The 22082-nt window shown below is 37.2% G+C and overlaps 1 protein-coding gene across 2 annotated transcripts in view; it reads right to left on the minus strand.

Annotated features, from left to right (window-relative positions):
• The window catches only part of KLHL15 (kelch like family member 15), a 61773-nt gene extending 40176 nt beyond the window's left edge, over positions 1–21597 (minus strand). Inside the window, exons 1-4 of one of the 2 annotated variants that reach the window (XM_069065638.1) lie at positions 21475–21597; positions 20488–20777; positions 3553–3686; positions 964–1675 (exon numbers count right to left, since the gene is read on the minus strand). In XM_069065638.1, coding sequence (XP_068921739.1) covers positions 964–1668 — 705 coding nt within the window. In that variant the 5' untranslated portion in view covers positions 1669–1675; positions 3553–3686; positions 20488–20777; positions 21475–21597. The remainder of the gene's footprint in view (positions 1–963; positions 1676–3552; positions 3687–20487; positions 20778–21474) is intronic. The other variant, XM_069065637.1, reaches the window with a different exon arrangement.
• Between the last annotated feature and the right edge of the window lie 485 nt (positions 21598–22082).

Consider the following 22082-nt stretch of genomic DNA (forward strand, 5'->3'; position numbering starts at 1 on the left):
TGCCAGTAATATAAAGAAATCTTTCTTCAGAAGCTTCATGTCTGAGAATAAATGCTAGGAAAAGGTTTAATTTAGGGACTGAGTATGCATAAATCTAGAAAAGAAAGCACAGATGAGATAAACTGAGCCCTAGAGATAACAATGTGACTAAAAGCCAATTAAGTTAAGCAATTTCAAAAATTAATTTCTATCCTGTGGGCAAAAATAATCACAGGTGAGACACAGGACATAAACGTTAAATAAAAAAATCTAGGAAAAGAGACTATTTTTAAGTTAATAGAAATGGCTGAGAGTGCAAAAGGGTATTTTGACTGAAATAGAGACTAGGAACCTTTACTCTATTTACAAGGAAACATTAAATAGTCAAATTTGATCAGTGTTCACACTGCAAACAAAGCAATATTACTATGTAAAATGAATAAAAAATCACCACTAATACGTATTAGTTTTTAGCTACAGCAATAAATGGTCTTACAATTGTGTGTCATTAACATATTTCCTTAATGATAAATGGAATATTGTGCTTTGTAACATAAAACTCTAAAATATTTGTTTTCAATTTCCACATAACTGAACAAGTTCACTGTTTCAATGTTTCACAATAAAAAAATTAAACACAGCTTTGCTCACTTCAAAGTCAGCCATTTTGTGAAAAGAAAAGCTGAAGAAAATACATAGCATTCTATATGAAAACACCTTATATCTTACTTAGATTAAGCCTATTTAAAACTAAGTTTTGGAAAAAAAAAACACCTAGATCCTAATAAGATACTATAAAACCTACCTGGCTTATCTTTCACCCAAAAAAATCTTCAAAAAACTAGATACCTCAAAAATTAATCTCCTTCATACATCATTAGCCAAACTAATTTCTCTTCTGACAGATATAGCTTTCTCACCTATAGAAGGCATGCTGCCCTAGCTAAATGAGGAATCCTTTCTATTGCTTTCAAATGCACCAACCTTCTCAAAAACACTGGATGGGGTCATCAAACAAAACCTGATGTTCTGAATGATGGTATCGGTATGTCTCCAGCGTCTTCTATCATGCCGCAGCCAAGACTGAACAGCCTCGTACAGTTCTATCTCTGGGAACCTGCTCAGACGGTCATTATCCAAATAAGACATAAGCTTTTCAAAGCTCAGATAGGACAGGAAGTCAGGTCTTGACATTAGTGGCACAAAGTTCTCTAGCAGAAAGGAGTCCAACTTCTCCCTGACTCCCTCGATGTTTACACCAAAATCATCTAAGAGTCTCATAATTTCTGCACAATTTTCTAAGCAGATTTTGGCTAAGAGAAAAGAGCAGCAGAACTTCACCACTTCTATAAGTTGAACATACATGGCAGCCTGCAGGATTTCATGAACAGTATTCATACTCAGTTCTATAGTTCCATAGTACATGAATTGTAGGACATGGCTGAAGCCTGTAGCAGTCAGACCTTTCAAATGAATTTTGTCCTGATCTCGCTCCCTCATGTCAGCTGTGAACATTATCCTGAAGTAGTCACTCTGGGTGGCAAGGAGTGCTTTATGGGCCTGGAATTGGTGATCTTCAATGACAAGTGTGACATCAAGAAGCAATCCCTCCTCATACAGTGCTCTGAACCCAGCAGAGACACTGGTGTCATGGATGGAGGAACTAAACCCTTCCACGTCCCCTGCCATGAATCACCTGAAAAAAAAGTAATCAAAACAAACAACATTAATCATTCCCATATTTTGAAGATATCTGAACTCTTCTAGATTAAACATACTTAAACAATTATATCAATCATCTTACTCCCAATATACAAGCTCTTACAGGTAACATAGAATACTGCATGCAAATTATGCTGTTTTGGATTCCCCAACCTTGAAGCCCTATAAAAACAATAATAATGCATCAATAGCAAAAAAATATATAATTTGTTAACAGTATTAAACAGGTTTAAAAACTGTAGTGTTAAAAGGAGGTCCACCTGATGCTAAGGTATATATTAGTCTACTGATTTCATTATCATTCAGGGTCAATTACTGGAAAGGACTTCCAAACATTAGGCATTAAAAAGGTTTATTCTTTAAACTGGTGAGATATAGATTTCATGGGCATCATCTTCTTGGACTATAGCTATAATCTAACAGATCTTTCTGCCTCAACTTTTCTACTTTTCTAATCCATCTGTCATATCCACTACCAAAATAAACTTCCTCATACAAAGATGTGCTCAGGTCACTCCTCTGTTCAAAAAAAAAATTTTCAGTTATTTCCTATTTCCTGAATAAAAATCAAACCCCTTTACCTGCCGTTTAAGGCCCTCCAAAATCTGAGACTCACACTACCTCATATCACATTATTCCCCTCCATTTATTCAATGTTACAGTCCAACAAAAACAATTCTCTATACCCAAAACATACCCCATACCCGGAATGCCCTCTCCAACTCCTATTTTTGATTACTACTTTATCTTTTAAAGTCCAACTCTAAAGCTACCTTCTTCCTGAAGCTTTCCATGATTCTCTATCAATAAAGACTTTTTCCCTATAAAACTTCACACAGAATTTTTTGCCACGTAAAACCACCAAGGAAATCCAAATTGTTAACATATATGTATATTCACACTTTCTCTTTATTTTGCTATACTGAATGTGTGTGGGAGAGATCTAAATATCATATATGTGTATACATACATGTTTACAAATACATAGTATTGTACACATAGTATATGTATATAGATATTTACACACACATGCAAGACTCCCAAAATTCTTAGTGCAAAATCCTTAAATATTTGAAACACCATATCTGTATATATTCACATGTATACATATAAACACAACACACATTTGTACACATAATCTTAAGTCAGAGATAGCTTCAAAATTTGTGAATTCATTATGGAATACTATTTTTAAATTGCACTTTGTCCAAGAGAGCATTTTTTTTGCTATAGAATAATTAAGTAAAAAACCAACAGTCTCTCCTAATTCTTTAGTAATCAAAAATAATATACTTTCAATGTCATGAAACATTAGGATCAAATAATAAGACTGGCCAGAACTTTGGAAAAATAGATCTAAATTCTATTTCAGATATTATATTTGTCAAAACAGGCTTAATGACATAAATCAAATGTACTAGGTTACCAGAGAATAGGATATTGTAACTCATCACAGGGGGTACACCACAGATATATGCATACAGATATATAAACAGTCCATACATTATTTACGAATTTTCCTAAGAAACAAACTACATTTGCAAATTCTACTGAAAATGGCCCTTAACTTGAGGGTAATTATTACAAACAGGAATAATTACTGAAATATCAATAGGGGTAAGTGAAAGTACAACTTCACAGAGCTTAAATTAAAAGCTAATAGAAAGAGAAATAACAATTTAAAAATGCATTTTTTAGGCAGTTTCCACTTTTTCACTACAATGTAATTCACCACTACTTAAAACAGCTACATCTCTCCTCTCCTCTTTAACCTCCTCTCTGGCAGTTTCTGCCATAGTTGGGACATGTTCCAAACAACTCATTGTACACTTAATCAAAAGTCTGCCTTACCTATGTATGAGGTTAAAAATCCCTGAATGCTTTCGCCACAAAACAGCAAGAGGAGAAAAATGCTGAATTGCTTTTATTTATTCTATTTTGCAACCCAGGCTCCAGGAACGCATTGCAGCAAAACAGTGTACTGTCTATAAATGTACATAGAGATACATGGCATAAATTAAGATACTTTTCAATATCACTGCAAATTCAAATAATTTTGACTCAAATCACTATGGAATGTCTAATGAATCAATAAGTAATAAAGCTTACCTCATCTATGTCTATATTATGAAATTTTAAATCCTAAATTATAGTATGTGTCTAATAATCACTCTTTCTAAATGAAAATGCAAAGTAGTTGAATCAGCAAGACAGATCTTGGGAAAAAAGGGATCTTCTTTGACTCACACACTTCATTTGTATTACAGTATTATGTACACAGTAAACTTGAATTATTTGGTGAATAACCTCATATGGTTCAAGTACATTTTCTCTGCAATGACATATATCTGAGTTTATTGCAGTCAGTGTTTTTCAAACAGTTAAACACTAAGAACACAAATTCAGTCTCATATATGTAACATTAGCATTTCTGCACAATTTTTGTTCGGTTGTTTCAGTCATTACTGACTCTTTGTGACCCCATTTGGGGTTTTCTTGGCAATGATACCATTTCCTTCTCCAGTTCATTTCACAGATGAGGAACTGAGGCAAACAGGGTTAAATTACTTACCCAGGGTCACACAGCTACTAAGTGTCTGAAGCCAGATTTGAACTCAGGAAAATGAGTGTTCTTACTCCAGGACTAGTACTATATCCACTGTGCCACCCAGCTGTCCTGGAGCTGAATGATACAGATTTACAAATCCATACAATGAGTGCAACACCATGTAGCCCAAGCCAATCAGCAGGGCTACTATAAAGTGCTAATGGGAAAAATATTCTTGAAGATCAGGTAACTTCACAAACTCAAAAGATCGTTTTCTCTAGCTACAAACAACATGCCAAAACTCGGTTAATTTGTTTTGCAAATGTGTGCCACTGGCCATATGGGATCCATTACAATGCCAATTTGGTCCAGCAGTTCATCACTACCACTGTTAGGGTGGGAAAGGCTCAAAACTCTACTTAAAGCATATCTCGGACATGTTGAACAAGACAGACACTTATAAATCTACAGATCTGCTGTTCTCAACCTAATAATTTTACTTGTTTTGATAGGCTAACAACTCTTCAAAAAAACAGCAATCATCCAAGAGGATTATTAGGTAGATAAAAGAATTGTTGACCCAAGTGCAGTTTTCATTATGGATTATGATGTACACCTCTTCACTAAAGGCCTATTCTGATGCATATCATGATGTGGTGATCTTAGGTTCTTAAAAGCTATGCCAAAGTGGTCAAAGAATATAAACAAACAATTCTCAAAAGAATTGCAAACAATTAGTAACCATATGAAAGAATGCTCCAAATCATTAATGAGAATATTACAAATCAAAACAATCCTAAGGTTTCACCTCATACTCTACAAAATTTGATAAAAATGACAAAATACAGATATAATGGAAGAGAGGCACACTAGTACACTGTTGGTGGAGAATTCACTGTGAGTCACTATAACTCTTTTGGAAAGCAATTTGGAATTATGCAAATAAAGTGACTAAAATAGAATGTCCATACCCTTTCACCTAGAGATTCCACTACTATACTACATATACCCAAAAGGGTTATTGATAAAAAGAAAGTCCCTATACACATTAAAATATTTATCACATTTTTTGTGGTAGCAAGAACTAGAAATAAAGTAGAAATAAATTAATTGAGAAATGGCAAAAAAATGGTTGTGGAGATGAATGTAATGAAATATTTTACTGTGCTGTAAGAAATGACAAATATGTTAAATACAGAATTATGTAAAGACTTACATGATCTGATGGAGAGTGAAGTAGTTAAGAAAAAATATTTACAACTACAACAATGCAAACAGAAAGAACTATACAAAATTTAAAGTAAATGTAGCAATATTATAAAGAACAAATGTGGCCTCAAAAAGAGATATGAGAAGACAACCCCATCCAACTCCTTTGCTAAGATGAGAGATTCACAGATATGAAACATATATTTTCACTTTTTTTTGATGTATTAATCAATTTTGCTAATATTTTTCTCTTCCTCTAAAAATATCATTTATTAGATTTATCTCAGAGCAGGGAGGATAGAAATTCTGGTGATATAAAAAACAAAAATTATCAATTTTACTTAAAAAAATAGTTATGCTAGTGGAGCACAAGCTCTGAAAGGTTTATTAACAAGGGGATAGTTTTATCTTCAGACCTGAAGGTGAAAAATTTCCAAGTTTAGGCCTGGAGAAGACTATCTACTAGGTGATGAATCTTTTTAGCCACATGGACTCAAAAATAGTCTACTATTTAATGTGTAGAGAAGTTGTGATCTACTATGTTTGATGAAATACCAACAAAATTACAGATTCTTTAAGTACTCATATACTGATATTTATTAGTCAATAACATGGACATGTCATGACATCATAAGAATAGAAAAACTTTATCACAACTCTCAATTACCCTCTTTCACATCTAAGACTATCCATTCTCTCCTGTTTCCTTCACTTTTAAAGAATGAGGTGACCTACATTGCCAAGACTAACCTTCTCAACCCTTCATCTTATCTCCTTCCATCTCCTCTGGAACCTTCATCAATCAATTATTCCTCTTCTCTTTTCTACATCTTCAATCTCTCCCTCTATTGGCTGTTTTCCCCCTCAATTTATGCTTGGATCCATCCTCTATCCTAAAAATAAAACTTTCCCTTAACCCTGCTTACTCTTTACAGACGAATGTTTGGGAAAAAATTTACATTTGCTGCTTCCACTTACTCACTCTTTACCCCCTTACAAGTAATTTCCATCTTCACATTCAACTGAAGCTGCTTTCTCCACCAGTAACAAACTCATCACTTGCCTTTTTAAAGTCTTGATCATCCCTTGATTTCTCCAAAATATAACATTGTTAACTAATGATCCTTCTTCAGTTTTTCTTCCTTAGCTCCCAAGAAATACTCCCAAGACTACCTCTTACAAGGTAGTCTTATCTCTCCTATACAGTACTCATTTTTCCTTTACTACTTCATTATTCTCCCTTCCATAAAACACCAGTGTTTTTTTTTATCTTTTCCCATTCAACTTTCTCCCTTTCAGCAATCATTTCTACTTCCTCAGCAATTACCTCTATACAGATTACTCAAAAATTTCTACATTCACTTAACTTCTCTCTAGAACTCTAGTCCAGTATTCCCAACTGTTTGGTATCTATCTCCACAAGGGTATGCCACTAGCACCTCAAACCTAGTGATGTCCAAAATTGTATTTATCTTTTCCAAACCTTAATACTCTACAATACAGTATTTTATCAATATGGATTCTCCCTCTACTGACAGAGATCACAAGGCCTCCATGCCTTGGTAGAGGTGCTCAGAGAATAAAAGACTTAGGACTGAAAAGGACCTTACAGCTTATTTAGGTTAACCCCCTCATATTACAGATGAAAAAACTGAAGCTCAGAGAAATAAAATTTAGAAGAGCCAGTATTTGTACTCAGGTCCTTTGAGTTACTGAGGCCAACAGAAAAAAAAATCATTTAGTAAACTAATTTTGCAACAATGAGACTAGAGAATTTAGGTAAACTGGCCCTTGGGAGACAGACACACAGTCTATTGCTGGCCTTATATTTGAAGCTGATCCTGCTAGATAGGGCTTTGCTATTCCAATGGAGCACAAGCTCTGGCCTTCTAAGAACCTAGGGACAATCCTATGTTCCACTTTCTATGATCTACTGAAACATCAGAGTATGCTTCTGTTAATGGAACTGTCACTTTCTCAGTCACCACTGATTCCTCTATAGCTCCCATATCCAGTGGCCAAATCATATGAATTCTACATCTACAACATCTCTTGATTCTATTTCCTCTTTTCCACAGACACCTCCTGATACTGTTCATGAACTACTTAAATTTTTATTAAAATCTTTTGTTTACATAACCTACATTTCCCAATAAACTTCTACTCCCCCACCCAAAAAGCAACTCCTCTCATAACAAAAAATTAAAAAGAGGAAAAAAAGGGATGAGCAAAACTAATCCATCAAGCAAGTCCATAATTCTATACAGTGTTCCCCAGCTATAGCGTCTTTCCTCTTCAAAGAAGAAGAGAGGTACATTCTCACATATCTTCTTTGGACATTATTAATTTCACTTAGTATATCAATTACATTCCTTTTTAAAAAATCTTACTTATATCAAGGTTAAGTTTTTGGTAGTAGCAAAGAAGCAAAGGCTCATTGATTAGGGAATGATTAAACAAGCTTTGGTACATGAATGTGTTAGAATATTGAATATTATTATACTATAACATCCCAAAGCATCCTTAAGACTTTTGGGCCTTGCCATCTGCCCTTCTGCAGTACCTTTAGGTCTTTCCATGCTGCAAATGAATCTTCTTTTATGTGATGTCTCCCTCAAGAACATAAGCTCCTTGTGATCAAGGGCTAGCTCCTTTTTCTGAAACCTTTCTTCCCCCTTAAGGATCCAGCCTTAAACCCAAATCATTCTGGCTTTCATGGACTGGCCAACAATAAGTCCAAGGCCAAGCCCCACATGGTTACTGTTTGGGCCCTGACTGGCTCAGAGTTAATGTAAATAGCAATTGTTTCTGTTTTAGCCAGAAACCAATAGGTTCTTTCCCTCTCAGGTAAAGAGGCTATCCTCTGACTCATCTCTTACCAAACCTTAATCACTGATTTGAATTGCCTCAGTCAAAGTGAGACCTGTTAAAGACCTTAGCTTAAAAAGGCCAAGATTTCCCACTGCATCCAGGGCCATCTCCAGTCATCCTGATCTTTATCTTGCCACTGGACCCAGATAGTTCAGGAGGAGAAAGTTAGCTTGGTGAGTCTACACATCCCTGCCTCACTTAAATGTCATGGTATCACCTCCCTGATGTCATTGGTCCTTTTTGAGAATGAAGGACACACACAATCAGTGCTAAGCACTTGTAAATAAATGTTTGTTCATCTATTCACATAACAACACTCAGTTTAAATATACTCAGTTTTAATATTTTGTTGTCGGTCTTTCCACTTTCATTATGTAGTCATCGTATATATAATTTTCCTGGGTCTGCTCACTCTGTAACAGTTCATGTAAGCAAGTCTTCTTACGCTCCTCTTTATTCTTCATAATCATTGCTTTTCTATTATTCCATAAGACTTTATTAATCTTTTGCTATGTGCCAAGTACTGTGCTTAGTGCCAGGAAACAAAACAAAAAAGCGAAGCAGTCTTGGCCTCCAAACAGCTTATATTCTAACGATGGAGATATCTATCTATTTATAAATCATATAATATAACATTATATTATAGTATACTAATATTTCACAACTTTGTTAGTCATTTTCCAATGATAGGATTATAGATATGAAGCCAGTCATTTTACAGATGAGAAAAATAAGGCAAATAGACGTACCCAGATCTAATGTAAGATTTTTAAGTAGGTCTTCCTGGGTCCAAGTCCCATGATCTGCCACTTGCTACTGGAAATGGGGGCCATCTCCAGTCATCGTGTGTGTGTGTGTGTGTGTGTGTGTGTGTGTGTGTGTGTGTCTTGTCACTGGACCCATATGGTTCAGGTGGAGAAATTGAGGCTGGTAATTTTGCACTGCCCTCCCTCACTTAAATCCAATTCACTTGCAAGTCATGGCATCATTTTACTGATGTCATGTTCCTCTTTGAGAAAGAAGGACAAACAACAACCAGTGTGGAGTACAAGCTGCCCCACTAGTGACCCAACTGGCCAGCTCCAGTGGGGAAACTCAGCTCCTTCCTCTCCTCTCCTTTCCCTCCTTCCTCGCCCTCTGTCCACATGTAGTATAGCATACCCTTACCTGCGGGTGCTCTGCTGAAAGGAACATAAATTTTGATAACTGAAACCTAGCAAGATATCTTGGGGTTTACTCACTATATTTCTTTCTTAAAAAACCATGCCTTAAATCCAATTCACCCTGGCTCTCACTGATTGGCCAACAACAGGTCCCAGCCCAAGCACCACTTAGTGGTCATAGTCTGGGCCCAGATTTGTTCAGAGTGAATGTAAATAATAATTGTTTCTGTACAGGCTAGAAACCCTGAAGGTCTTCCCCATCCCAGACTAATTTTTTTTTATTTGATAAAAGGAGCCATTGCTGGACTCACTTCTTAACCAACCTTAATTACTAGATGGTCACTGCCTTCAAAGAAAGAACTTGGAAAGACCTTGGCTTAAAAAGGCCAAGGTCTCCCACTGCATCCAGGGCCATCTCAGTCATCCTGGTCTATGTCTTGCCACTGGACCCAGATGGCTTCGGAAAGGAAGTGGTGACCTTGCAGAGCCCTCCCTCACTCAAATTCAATGTATTTGCAAGTCATGGCATCATGTTCCTGAAGTCAAGGTCCTCTTTGAGAAAGAAGGAAAAACAATAACAACCCATGATCTATCACATGCGTGTCCTTTCAAGGGGCATCTACTTTGTTTCTAGATCTTTGCTAAAACAAAAAAGTACTCCTATATTCTGGAATATCTAGAAACCTTTTTTTCCCCCTCACTAACTTCCTTGAGGCAAAAGGTATAGATATTTTAGTCACTCTTAGCAGAATTCCAAATTGCTTGGACAGAATTGTTAGACCAATTCACAGTTCTATCAATATGGTCATCTTTCCATAGCCCCTCTAACACTATTCCCATCTTTTGTCACCTTACACAGTTTGCTAGTTGTAAGGAAAAATCTCAAAGTTGTTTTGCTTTCCAATTCCCTTAAGAGTGACTGGGGCGGCCAGGTGGCGCAGTGAGTAAGAGCACCGGCCCGGAGTCGGGAGACTCGGGATAGGATCCGGCCTCAGATACTTAACACCCATACAAAATAACTGGCTGTGTAACCTTGAGCAAGTTACTTAACCCCAATTGCTTAAAAAAAAAAAGTGACTTGAGACATTCTTTCATATAGTTGCTAAAAGTTTGCAATTCATCTTTTGAAAACTGCTCATATTTTTTTTAGCACTTCTCTACTGAGGAATGGCTTTTGGTCTGCGTGTATGTGTGTGTGTGTGTGTACACACACGCACATATATATATATTCCTATATATCTTGGATATCAGACTCTTACCATAGATATATGAGAGCAAAATTTTCCTATGTTAATTTTAAAAGTTGCAAGGAGGCAAATTAGGTTTGATGTCAGGAAAAATTTCTTCACAAGTAAAGCTGTACCAAAGTAGAATGGCTTGTCTCCAGATACTGTAAGGTCTTCAAGAAGAGGATGGACAACCACTCATTAAATATGTTACAGTTGGGATTTCTTCATGTACAGATTGGACTAAATGAAGGTTACTTCCAATTCTCAAATTCTGTGATTCTATACTATAATAACCTAAATGATCTTCCTTACTCTCTCTCTCTGCCTCATCCAATCCATCCATCACAATATTACCAATTTAAATTTCACAATGTAATACTCTATTGCCTCATTCTATTACTAAAAAATATTAAGTGCCTTCTCACGCCTACGAAATAAAATATGAATTCCTTATCCTGGCATTCAAAGCACTCTATAATTTGGCTCCAATATCCTATTCTAATATACTACTCACTTTCCTATACTATTAAACACAAACTGGGCTTCTTACCATCCTCACTCTCCCCTCATTCTCATTTTAAGCTCTCATCTTTGTTGTCCCCACTCCCATGCCTAGAATGGAACTGCTCCAGATTTCTACCTAGAATAGCATTATCTTTCCATCTCTAAATTCCCTCCTTCAAGGTCTAACTCAGGTGCCATTTCTTTCAAGGAGCTCTCTTCCTGTTCTCAGGTGAGAGACCTCACACAACCCTCTAATTTCTCAGAACACTTTATCTCTCCTTTGAATCTAACACATTCTGTTTTGCACCATAGTTGTTTGTGTACAAGTCTTAATCCTACTATTAGAGTACAATCTCTATGATGATAAGATTTGTGCCTTATTTCACCTTTGCACAGCAAACTCACCCCCAGCATACTTTCTTGCACAGAGTTTAAGTGCTTTTAAAAAGTTTGTGAAAGGAAGCAGAAAACTGGGGAAGTGGGGGAGGGGATTTATGGACAGTTTATCAGGTAAAGGTTTCATATCAAAAATATAAAAAGAAAGTTGTCAAATCTATAAGAAGTCACTCCCAATTGATAAATGGTCAAAGGATATTAACAGGCAGTTTTCCAATAAAGAAATCAAAACCATTTGTAGTCATATAAAAAAATGCTCTAAATTATTATTGACTAAAAAAATGCAAATAAAAAAAAAACCTGAGATATCATTTTACACCTACCAGACTGGCTAAAATGATAGAAAGGGAAAGTGACAAATGTTGGAGATGTGGAAAAACTGGGACACTAATTCACTGTTGGTGGAATTGTAAAATGATCCAACTATTTGGAGAGCAATCTGGAATTATGCCCAAAGTTATTAAACTACCTGTACCCTTTTACCCAGTAATACCACTACTTGGTCTATTTCCAAAGATGATTAGGGAAAAAGGAAAAGAACTCCTATGTTCTAAAATATTTATAGCATCTCTCTTTGTGGTGGCAAAGAACTGGAAATTACAGGGATACCTATCAATTAGGAAATGGCTGAACAAACTGTGATATATGATTGTGATAAAACACTATTCTGCCATAAGAAATGATGAGTTCAATGATTTTAGAAAAACATGTAAAGACCTGCATGAAATAATGAAGAGAGAAATGAGCAGGACCAAGAGAACATTGTATAGAATAACAGTAATATTGTTTTAAGAACAACATCATTTTGGAAAGCAATTTGGAATTATGCAAATATAGTGACTAAAATGGCTATACCCTTTGAAAGACAAATATCATTACTGGACTTATACCTCAAGGAAGCCTCTGACACGAAAAAAGTCCCATATACTCCAAAATAATTACAGCAAAAACTTTTTGTGACAGGACTTTTATGATTCCAAAGAAACTGGAAACAAAGCAGATGCCCATCAGATGGAGAATGAAATACTGCTGTATATAAGAAATTATGTGTGTCTGTATGTGTATGTGAGAGAAAAACAGAGAAATATGAAAAGATCTATATGAATTGAATGTAGAGTGAAATGAAGAGGGCCAAGAAAACAACATACACAGTAACTACAACAATGTTAAAAGGAAAGAACATTAATATGCCAAAAATAAAAAGCAAATGTAATAAGATTTATAAAGATAATGCAGAACTCAAATGAAGAAACATAAGAAGACACTTTCAACCTACCCCTTTGGGTTAGTCCACAGGTATTACACATTAAATTGTTTTCAGGCTTTTTCAATCTATCAATCAGTTGTGTTAACTTTTTTTCCCTTCTAAAAAAAATCTGGCTACCATATTTGTCATATGGTATGGCTCTCTAAGAGAGGGAAAGGGAAGTCAAGGGATAGTTGGGATGATTATGGGAATATGAGAAAATCTCCATCCCCCCAAAAGACATTATTAAAAACTGTAGTCCTGGAGCCTAACAGAGTGCCTGGTACATAGTAGGTACTTAATAAATGCTTGTTGATTGATTGGTAAATCTAGGGTTGAAAGGGACCTCAGAGGATATCTAATCCAATTATTTCATTTTACAGATAATGAAACTTAAGTCCAGGGTGTTTAGGTGCCTTGCCCAATGTCACAGTGTCAGAGGACAGAATTAAATCCAGGGACTCGGACTCCAGAGTTTTCTTCCCAGTGTACCATTGAAGCAGTTAACTTTATAAGCAAATGTATTTCAGCTACATAAAGGATTCAGTGAGTTTTACTGGGTTAACCTGAGACACTAACCACTACTAATAACATTGTTTCTAGAAAAAAATGTTTACTATGTTGAAACAACCAACCAAATGATTTAGATTGGAAACTGTTACTCTGAATGTTATTTTTTTTTTTAAATGAAGACTTTGTGGGGGTGGCTAGGTGGCACAGTGAGTAAAGCACTGGCCCGGGAGTCAGTTGAACTTGAGTTCAAATCCGACCTCAGACACTTAACACTTACTGGCTGTGTAACCTTGGGCAAGTCACTTAACCCCAACTGCCCTCCAAAAAAGCGGAAAAAAAAATGAAGACTTCAGATTGTAACAATGATGAGTCAATGAAGCAGTTATTAAACCAACGTCTGTGCTCCCTAAAAGCATGATACAGTGGGAAAAAATCCTGGTATGGGAATCAGAAGACCTAGGTTCTAGTTCTACCTTTGCTAGCAAAGTTAGTAGTCTTGGGAAAATCATGTAAAACATTGTAGGCCACAGATTCCTCATCTATAATATGACAGACTAATACTAGGAAATCTCTACAGGCCCTTTCCATTCTCAAATCCTATGACTATATAAATTAGAAAAACAAAGAAAAACTCATCAGAAATAGTAAAAGGAATAATAACTGAGTGTGCATGAACACAAAAGGAGGGAGAGGTAGAAAAATAATGAACAAAATCTTCAAGGGCAAGAAAAATAACCAAGCTCAAAAAATGTACTAAAGGAGAAAGAACTACCTATCAAATTGTTGCTATTAAAATTTCTAATGAAACAAATGAAATTTCTACATAGTTGTCAGGGAATTACAAACTTAAGTCACTTTGAAAAAAGCTAATGAGAGGAGTGGGGATAAAAGGAAAAATCTTAAACAGAATCTCAAGAACATAATTAGAAAGTGGCTTCAGTAACTGGATGGATATTTTAAATGTTCACTTTTCAAAAACTTAACTGTTAAGAGAAACTGTGATTTATAATCTAAACATGTAATTTTCTGTGGAAAAATACTACACTTTGTCTTTGGAATTCCCAATTGTATGGTTCCTCAAGAGTAAAAAAAAAAAACCATACAGCTAAATTACAAAATGTGAGTTGAATTCCTTTAACCTTAAGATGAGAGGAAACTATTATTATCTCCTGCTTTAATAAGCATGTCAGTGACTAAGGGAAAGTCTCCTACTTTCACTAAACATGAATAATTATCTAATAAAAAGTAAAGAGAATAACTATATTCTTAGGGAATGGATGACAAAACAATAAAATCTTATTCTTTTTCACTACCCTTGAAAAGTATTATTGCTATTTATATCCCAGAAATTCCTAACAGCAAGAACTCACAAGGGACCAATAAGGTAAGAAGTCTGATGAGGGAAAACGGATGAGGACAATTAGAGGATTCAAATGTTATGATGTATGTTATGAAGCTAATATTCTGATTCCAAGGCCCCAAACCCCACAATTATAACAATGCAGGAAATATTAAAACAAAAAAAACCCACATGCAGTAGTTATAGAAGCATTCATATATTCTTTCTATAATCACTTTTAAACGCATATAAACCCCTATCCCATTCAAGTTTAACAGCTGGTTTCCCAGACAATGGCACAAAATTTTCATTTTCCCAGAAAAAAATTACTATATTAGGATCTACAGCAGGAATGAACTTCAGAAGTCACCTAGTTCATTCAATCCCCTCCCTTCCTACAGATGAGAAAACTGGGTCCCAGGAGGGATGTGACTTGCCTAAGGTCTGTTAGGTCATAATCTTCGGAGGCAAGATTTGATCCCAGCTCTTCTGACTCCAAAGCCAAACTCTTTCCACTGTATTACACTGGCACCAACAGGATAAGCAGGTATGGATGACTTGGAATTTGTACAGTTGGGGAGAATAATGTTATAGTTAATAAAGGATTTTTCTCATAGTAACACTCTGAGGTAGGTAATACAAGCATTATTATTCCCATTGGCACAGCGAAGGAAACTGAAGCTTAGAGAAATTTAAATTGTTTCCCATCATAGATAAAAGGACTGAAACAGGATGCAAACCCAGGTCTTCTGATCCCTCGTCCAATTTTCTTTCCACTGCAATCTAGAGTTTAATGTTCTGCTGCTGAGTGCTCAAATAATTTTCTCCATTAAAACAAACCTAGATGCCAATATCAAAATGGAAACAACTACAACAGGTGAGAAGGGTTTAATGTTTTGGATTTTCCTTCTAAAATATAAATATAGACTACAGCTACCTAAATAATAACAAACAACCACAAAATCTAAGAAAAACTGATGCAAAGTCATGGAAATAAAATTAGGATGATTTTCTTAAAGTGTGTGTGTGTGTGTATATATATATATACATATATATATATATATATATATATGTATGTATGTGTACCTGTGTAAAATGTGTATATATATTTTCAAACTTTCTAAATAAATACTATAAATAATGTTGGTTTATAATTGCCTGAATAGTATTTATTAAAATCCTTGCTTGGATATTTGAATATTTTTTGCTGGTTACTAAATTTTATTTTGTAAATGTTTTTAGAATGTTGTTTTGCACCAAAAGTCTCTTATTTAACATAGGATTGCTTATTGTTATTTAGAAGTGCTCATATTTTTAAATGACAGTGATGTCATTTAAAAAAAACCAACAAGACTAGCATTTATAATCTATAGAGAACAGATCCAGTGAGAATACTAGCAAAAACTTCTATTAGGAAACAAATACCAAAATCTTACAAATTATATGCCAACAAAAACAGAAACAATACATAGTTTAGATCTTATTTTTCACAAAAGATATAATAATTAAAATGCATAGCTCTAAGACTAAGATCTGACATAGGTCTACTTTGAAAATCTATTAATCATGTTGTTTGCCTTCTCAATGAAGGAAGGGCTGGAGGGAGGGAATTTGGAACTCAAAAAATTTTTTAATGAATGATAAAAATTAAATTTTTTTAAAAAAGAAAATCTATTACCAATAAACAGACTTAAAAGTCCTTGGTTTGAGCTAATCAGTTAAAGTCAAAGATAAAGGTAGAGGTAAAGTGTAGACTTCTTATTGTTCTCTTTGATTCAATGCAAATTACATAGTTAAACCAGATGAAATTAAAGAACTAATAAGCTTTTAGTTCTGACAATACTGCTTTTGACTTTTCTAGTTCCTTTAACTTAAAGGTGTATTTCCTAATGAAACCAAAAAGCAAGTCAACAATTTCATTACTGAGACATAATAATCAATTCTCTTAAGATTTTGAAACAGCAAGCAGTACAAAATACACACACAAACACACACACACACACACACACGACTAAAATGTCACAGTACCTCAATTATTCTTAATTCTGGCATCCATAACACCCTTGTCTTCTATTTCTCTTCATTTAAGAAATGCAAGATTTTCAAGCACTCATAACAAAGAGCAAGTATTCTGCAGCAAACAAAATTTTAAGAAGGGGCAAAGACCACTTCTGTTAACTGATTATATTCCTCACGTTTAAACAGCATTTTGTGAACACAAAATGTTTACATTCGCTAACTTGATCGTCAATAGATAAGCAATGTGAGGCACAAAAAAATTAAAAAGCAGTAATATACTCAAAGTTTCTATTTAACACATGAACCTAGGTCACCTGACCAAATGTAATGTTCCAATACTGTCTTTCATTATGCCTTATGAAATCCCATAATAATCAATTAGATCAGTTCTGATAATAATTACCAAGTTTTGGCTTCAGGGAACAAAAAGAAAAAGCAGAGAGAGTCTCTAACACTAAAATTATCTCTGAACACTTTGGTGGGAATTTTAAATTCAAGCAATGGCATTAAACTAACACATCTTAAGTCTTTTATGACTACTACATTCAAGTAATAGGCCCTGTGTTTTGTTATTCTAATACTACAAACTTATAATGGTTTTAAAATATTTTCCTGCCTCTTAAAAACACCACAGCATGCTTTTAGACCAAATGGGATTAAAACAATAGAAAGTTATGAATTTAACAAATGATTTAAATAATAAGAAAACAATGTCTCTTATCTTAAAAAAAAAAAAAAAGACAATGCACCCACCCGGCCAATTTATGAAATCATTTTGTCTTTTGGTCACTCCAAATTACTTGTACTATTTTGGTTAAGTATAAAATGAGTATCATGTTGGTGGGATTTAAACATACGTAATAAATATCTTCCAATAAAGCTCAATAAACTTGACTCACAAAAACTTAATTTTTACATACCTTCCCTATGTAAATCTGTTTTGAAGTACACAAAAGAAACAAGCCAAATTGATACTGACTCCCAAGAGAGACACACCCATTACATTCTGTTGAAATTTTTTTTAAAGCAATTGGGGTTAAGTAACTTGCTCAAGGTTACACTGCCAGGTGTTACTGGGTGGGTGCTAAGTATCTGAGCCCGGATTCAGTCCCAGGTCTCCCGACTCTGGGGCATGAGTTCTTACTCACTGGGCCACCTGGCCACCCCTTAAGTTGGGTTTTTCTTTATCTATGTACTTACTTATAACAGGACTAGTTATGGCCCAGTATTAAAACTAATTAGGTATAGGACTATCAATTTCCCTGGAGTGCTTTGTAAATTGTAAGGCATTACAAAAAAAAAATGATTGACTATTAGTTTGTATCTCTATATTAGGGATGTTTAGATGTACTACCTATATACAATAACTCAAGAGCATTTTCAGATTGTGTAATCATGCCCTTCATACAGACCATTAATCTGCATAAGGGCAGCTAGCTATATTAGGTGTTGTCCCTAGAGTACTGGGCCTAGAGTCAGGAAGACCCAAATTCAAATCTGGCCTTAGACATTTACTGGCTGTACAATCCTGGGCAAGTCACTTAACCCTGCTTATCTCAGTTTCCTCATCTGTTAAATGAGCTGCAGAAAGAAATACACCAAACCATTCCAGTATCTCTGCCGAGAAAATTCCATATGGGGTCACAAAGAGTTAGAAAACTGTAAAGTGACTCAACAACAGTCTGTTTAAACCAAATAAAATGAGTCACTTTGTGGACATAATTTTACTAACAAAGTTATTTTCTGAAATTTACAACTTACTTATAAATCTGAAAGTACTTTAAAGGTAATGTGTTATCAAGATTATAGTTCACATCATCAAAACAGCTTAACATTATAACAGTTTTATATTATAAAGTGCCATGTAGACAAGCTTGATTACATAAAAAAGTTTTTGCAGAAACAAGACCTATGCAGAGATTAGAAGAAAAAGTTAACTAGGAGAATTTTTTACAGCAACTTTCTCTGAAAAAGGTCTCATTATCAAGATACATAAGTAACTGATTCAAATGTGTAAACGTCAGAGCCATTCACCAGCATAAAGTCAAAGCATACAAATAGGCACTTCAAAAAAATAAATCCAAGCTATCAATAGTCATATAAAAATACTCCAAATTGCTAATAGATAAATGTAAAATAGAGCAACTCTGAGATTCCATCTTATACACATCAAATTGGCAAAGTTGACAAAAAAGCAAAATGACAAATATTGAAGGGGTTGCAGGGAAAACAGACACATTAATGGGTGGATCTGGAACTGGTTCAGCCATTCAGAAAAGCCCTATGGAACAATGCACAAAAATTTACTAAATTCCATATACTCTTTGACCCAACAATACCATTACTAACCCTGTACCCCAAAAAGATCAATGAGAGAAGAGGGTAAAAATATATAAAAATGTCTTGTAATAGCTCTTTTTGTAGTAGCAAAGAACTGGAAACCAAGGGAATGCCCTGCAATTGCTTAGTGGCTGAACAAACTGGAATATGGATGTGATGGAACACTACTATGCCATAAGAATTATGAAAAAGTCTGAGAGAAACTTGGGAACACTTGTATGAACTGATGCAAAATGATGTGAGCAGAACCAGAAAAAAAAATTTACAATAACAACACTATGAAGACAAACCACTTGGAAAGACTTAAGAATTCTGATCCAGGAAGTGACCAACCACAATTCTACAGGACCAAGGAGGAAGCATGCTATTTACCTCCGGTCAAAGAGGTGATAGACTCAAGGTGCCAAATGGGTCACATAATTTTTGGACAGGGCCAAAGCAAGGTTGTTTTGTTGTTTGTTTTCTTTACTTGACTAATGTATATTTGTTACAAAGATGTCATTTTGCTTTGGTGTTGTTTTTATTCCAAATGGAAGGATAAGTGGGTAGAGAGAAAATGTGCCTTTTTAAAAATGAAATTAATTAAATTTAAAAAAAATAGAACTAAATGGCTCCTTCAATTTTGTCAGCAAATTTTAATGAGTAACTACATACAAAGCACGGTGATAAGACTACAAAAGGCACTAACGACTGGGAAATAAGTAGGGGTAAATCAGGAAAGGCATCTTATAGGAGACAGCAGGTGAGCTGAGTCTTCAATGAAGCTAAGAATTCTAAGAAGGTGAAGGTTAGGAAAGAATGAATTTCAGTCATTGGAGACAGCCTGTGGAAAGGCACAGAGGTGAGAGATGAAATGTTAAATTCAGAGAATACCAAGAAAATCAGCTCGGCTGTAACAGAGAGGAAAGGTGGAATACAAAACGTCTGGTAGACAATGATTATGAGGTAAAAGTCAAGCAAAAAGTTACTACTTTATCTATACAGCACTACTTTGCTCTCCTACCTACTAAAATATCAAAATAAAGAGGGGGAGAAAACACATATATTTTAGAATTTAAATACAGTTAAAAAGCTTCCTAATAACCATCATTTCAATATATGTGGGAATTTTGCATGACTTACGGAAAGCGACTCTTCATGTGGCTGGCTAGGGGCCTTTGGTTTAAAAAAAAGCTTTCATAACAGGAAATATAAGCCTCAAAACGATTTATGAAAAATTTTAATGAACACAAAGCTAATTTAGGATCTGAACATAACAGAAGCTATGAATCCAATACAGTTAGGAAACCTAGTTCTAAAAAGATTCTTACATAAATATTTCAAAAGGGCAGAGCCCCTGAGGTTTTCAGAGCTCTCGCTTTCTATAAACTCATCTCTCAAAGGCTGGGCAGGTGAGACAGGATACACACCTTGGTGGTCTTGGTCCAGTTACGAGTGGACTGGCGTCTGCAGCAGGAAAAGCACCTCCGCCATTGATATTAGTTGGCGTCCCCGTATTCGGCCGAAGAGGGAAGACCCGGGGCTGTCCAGGCCATGAAGACTAGGCCCGCCGCCGCCTCCGCCTCTGCCGCTGCCGCCGCTTCTCACCTCTAGAGGGGATCCTCCCTCCAGGCCAGGGCCGGGGCACCTCGAGGAGGCCAGCGTGGGGGGAGCCTGCGTGCCGGCTGCTGGGGTGGCTGCGGCCCCCGCCGTCCCTGCCCTGAGGATAAACAAACCATTCAGTCTCCCGGGGTGTCCCCCCCACGTCCTCGCCCTGGGGACACCAGCATCGCTTCCGAGGGGCGAGTAACGATAATAACGGCAAATACCTGCAAGGGTAACTCAGCTGGGGGGTGGGGAGGTTAATAGACAACTGGGGGCGGCTGGCGGGCGGAGGAGCCGGGGCTGGGGGAGGGGAAAGGGAAGAGGGCGCGGGAAGAGGAGGCGCCCGCCCCGGCCCCAGCAGCACGGCCTCAGTCTCCGCACCTCCCTCGGGGGTCTGGGGCTCAGCCACGCCGAGAGGGCGAGCTCCTCCCCGCGCCGCCGCTTACCCCCCTGTGGCTGTGGGCCGGAACCGAAGCCGGCCGCCGCCGCCGCGGGGCCCTGCCTGGGAACTGCGGGGGCCTCCCCCGCCTGCGGCCGATCAGTCCGCCCGCCCGCTCGGTCCGTTCGCCCGCCTCCCCGTCGGCCGGGTCTGTCCGTCTCCGCAGCGGAGACAGAGATTCCCAGGGTGAAACCCGCGACGGGTGGAGGGAGGAAGGGAAGGGGGTGGGGAACAGCAGGAGGAAAGAGGGGAGGCATCCCCTGTCCCCCTTCCCTCCTCCACTCCCGGAAAGGCCGTGAGGCTGTGAAAGAGGTCGGAAGGAAGATAGATTAGTTTCCCCAGAGCAACAACAGCAGCCTTGACCGGTGTTTACCTTCCCCCTGGTCCAGCGCCAGCGCCGCCATCTTTCTTTCTAACGCCGGGCACCGCGCCTGCGTCACTTCCGCCGCCGCCACCGCCACCAGCACCGCCACCTGTGGGCCAGAAGCACTAACCTGACCAGGCTGGGGAGTAACCGGACACTGAGCAGAAGGGACTGGGGTGGCGCCGGCAACGTATCATACCGTCATCAAGTCCCCGCCTGCGATTCCCCTTATGGTCTCCCCTCCTATCCTTCTGGCCTCTGAAAAAGGCTGTCGTAATTAATGACCCACTACCAAATAAATAAGGTCGGGCGCCCCTATTCCCCACCCCCAGCCTAGCTCCCTGGGGAACCTCTGGATGACGAACTGTGGCCCGTGACCCTCTCCGAGGGGCCCTGCAAGTTTCACCGCTTGTGAGCCCGCTCTGGGGGGTGTGCTTAAGGGCCTCTACGTAGGCTTTAAAACTGGCAAGCGTTTGTTTTCTTTGGGATGCTACCACGCTCTGCGTATAGGCACCGGCCCCTTGGCTCCAGTGCAAATGGGCAAAGGTCCATTTGCCAGGGGCAAAGATGTTTGTCATTCCACACTGGGTAGCCCCCTCCGGGTACCGAAGACACAA

The sequence above is a fragment of the Petaurus breviceps genome, unplaced genomic scaffold, assembly GCF_028583685.1.
Source record: "Petaurus breviceps papuanus isolate PSGF00001 unplaced genomic scaffold, PetGlider_PUasm1.0 90696, whole genome shotgun sequence".
NCBI classification, from domain to species: domain Eukaryota; kingdom Metazoa; phylum Chordata; class Mammalia; order Diprotodontia; family Petauridae; genus Petaurus; species Petaurus breviceps.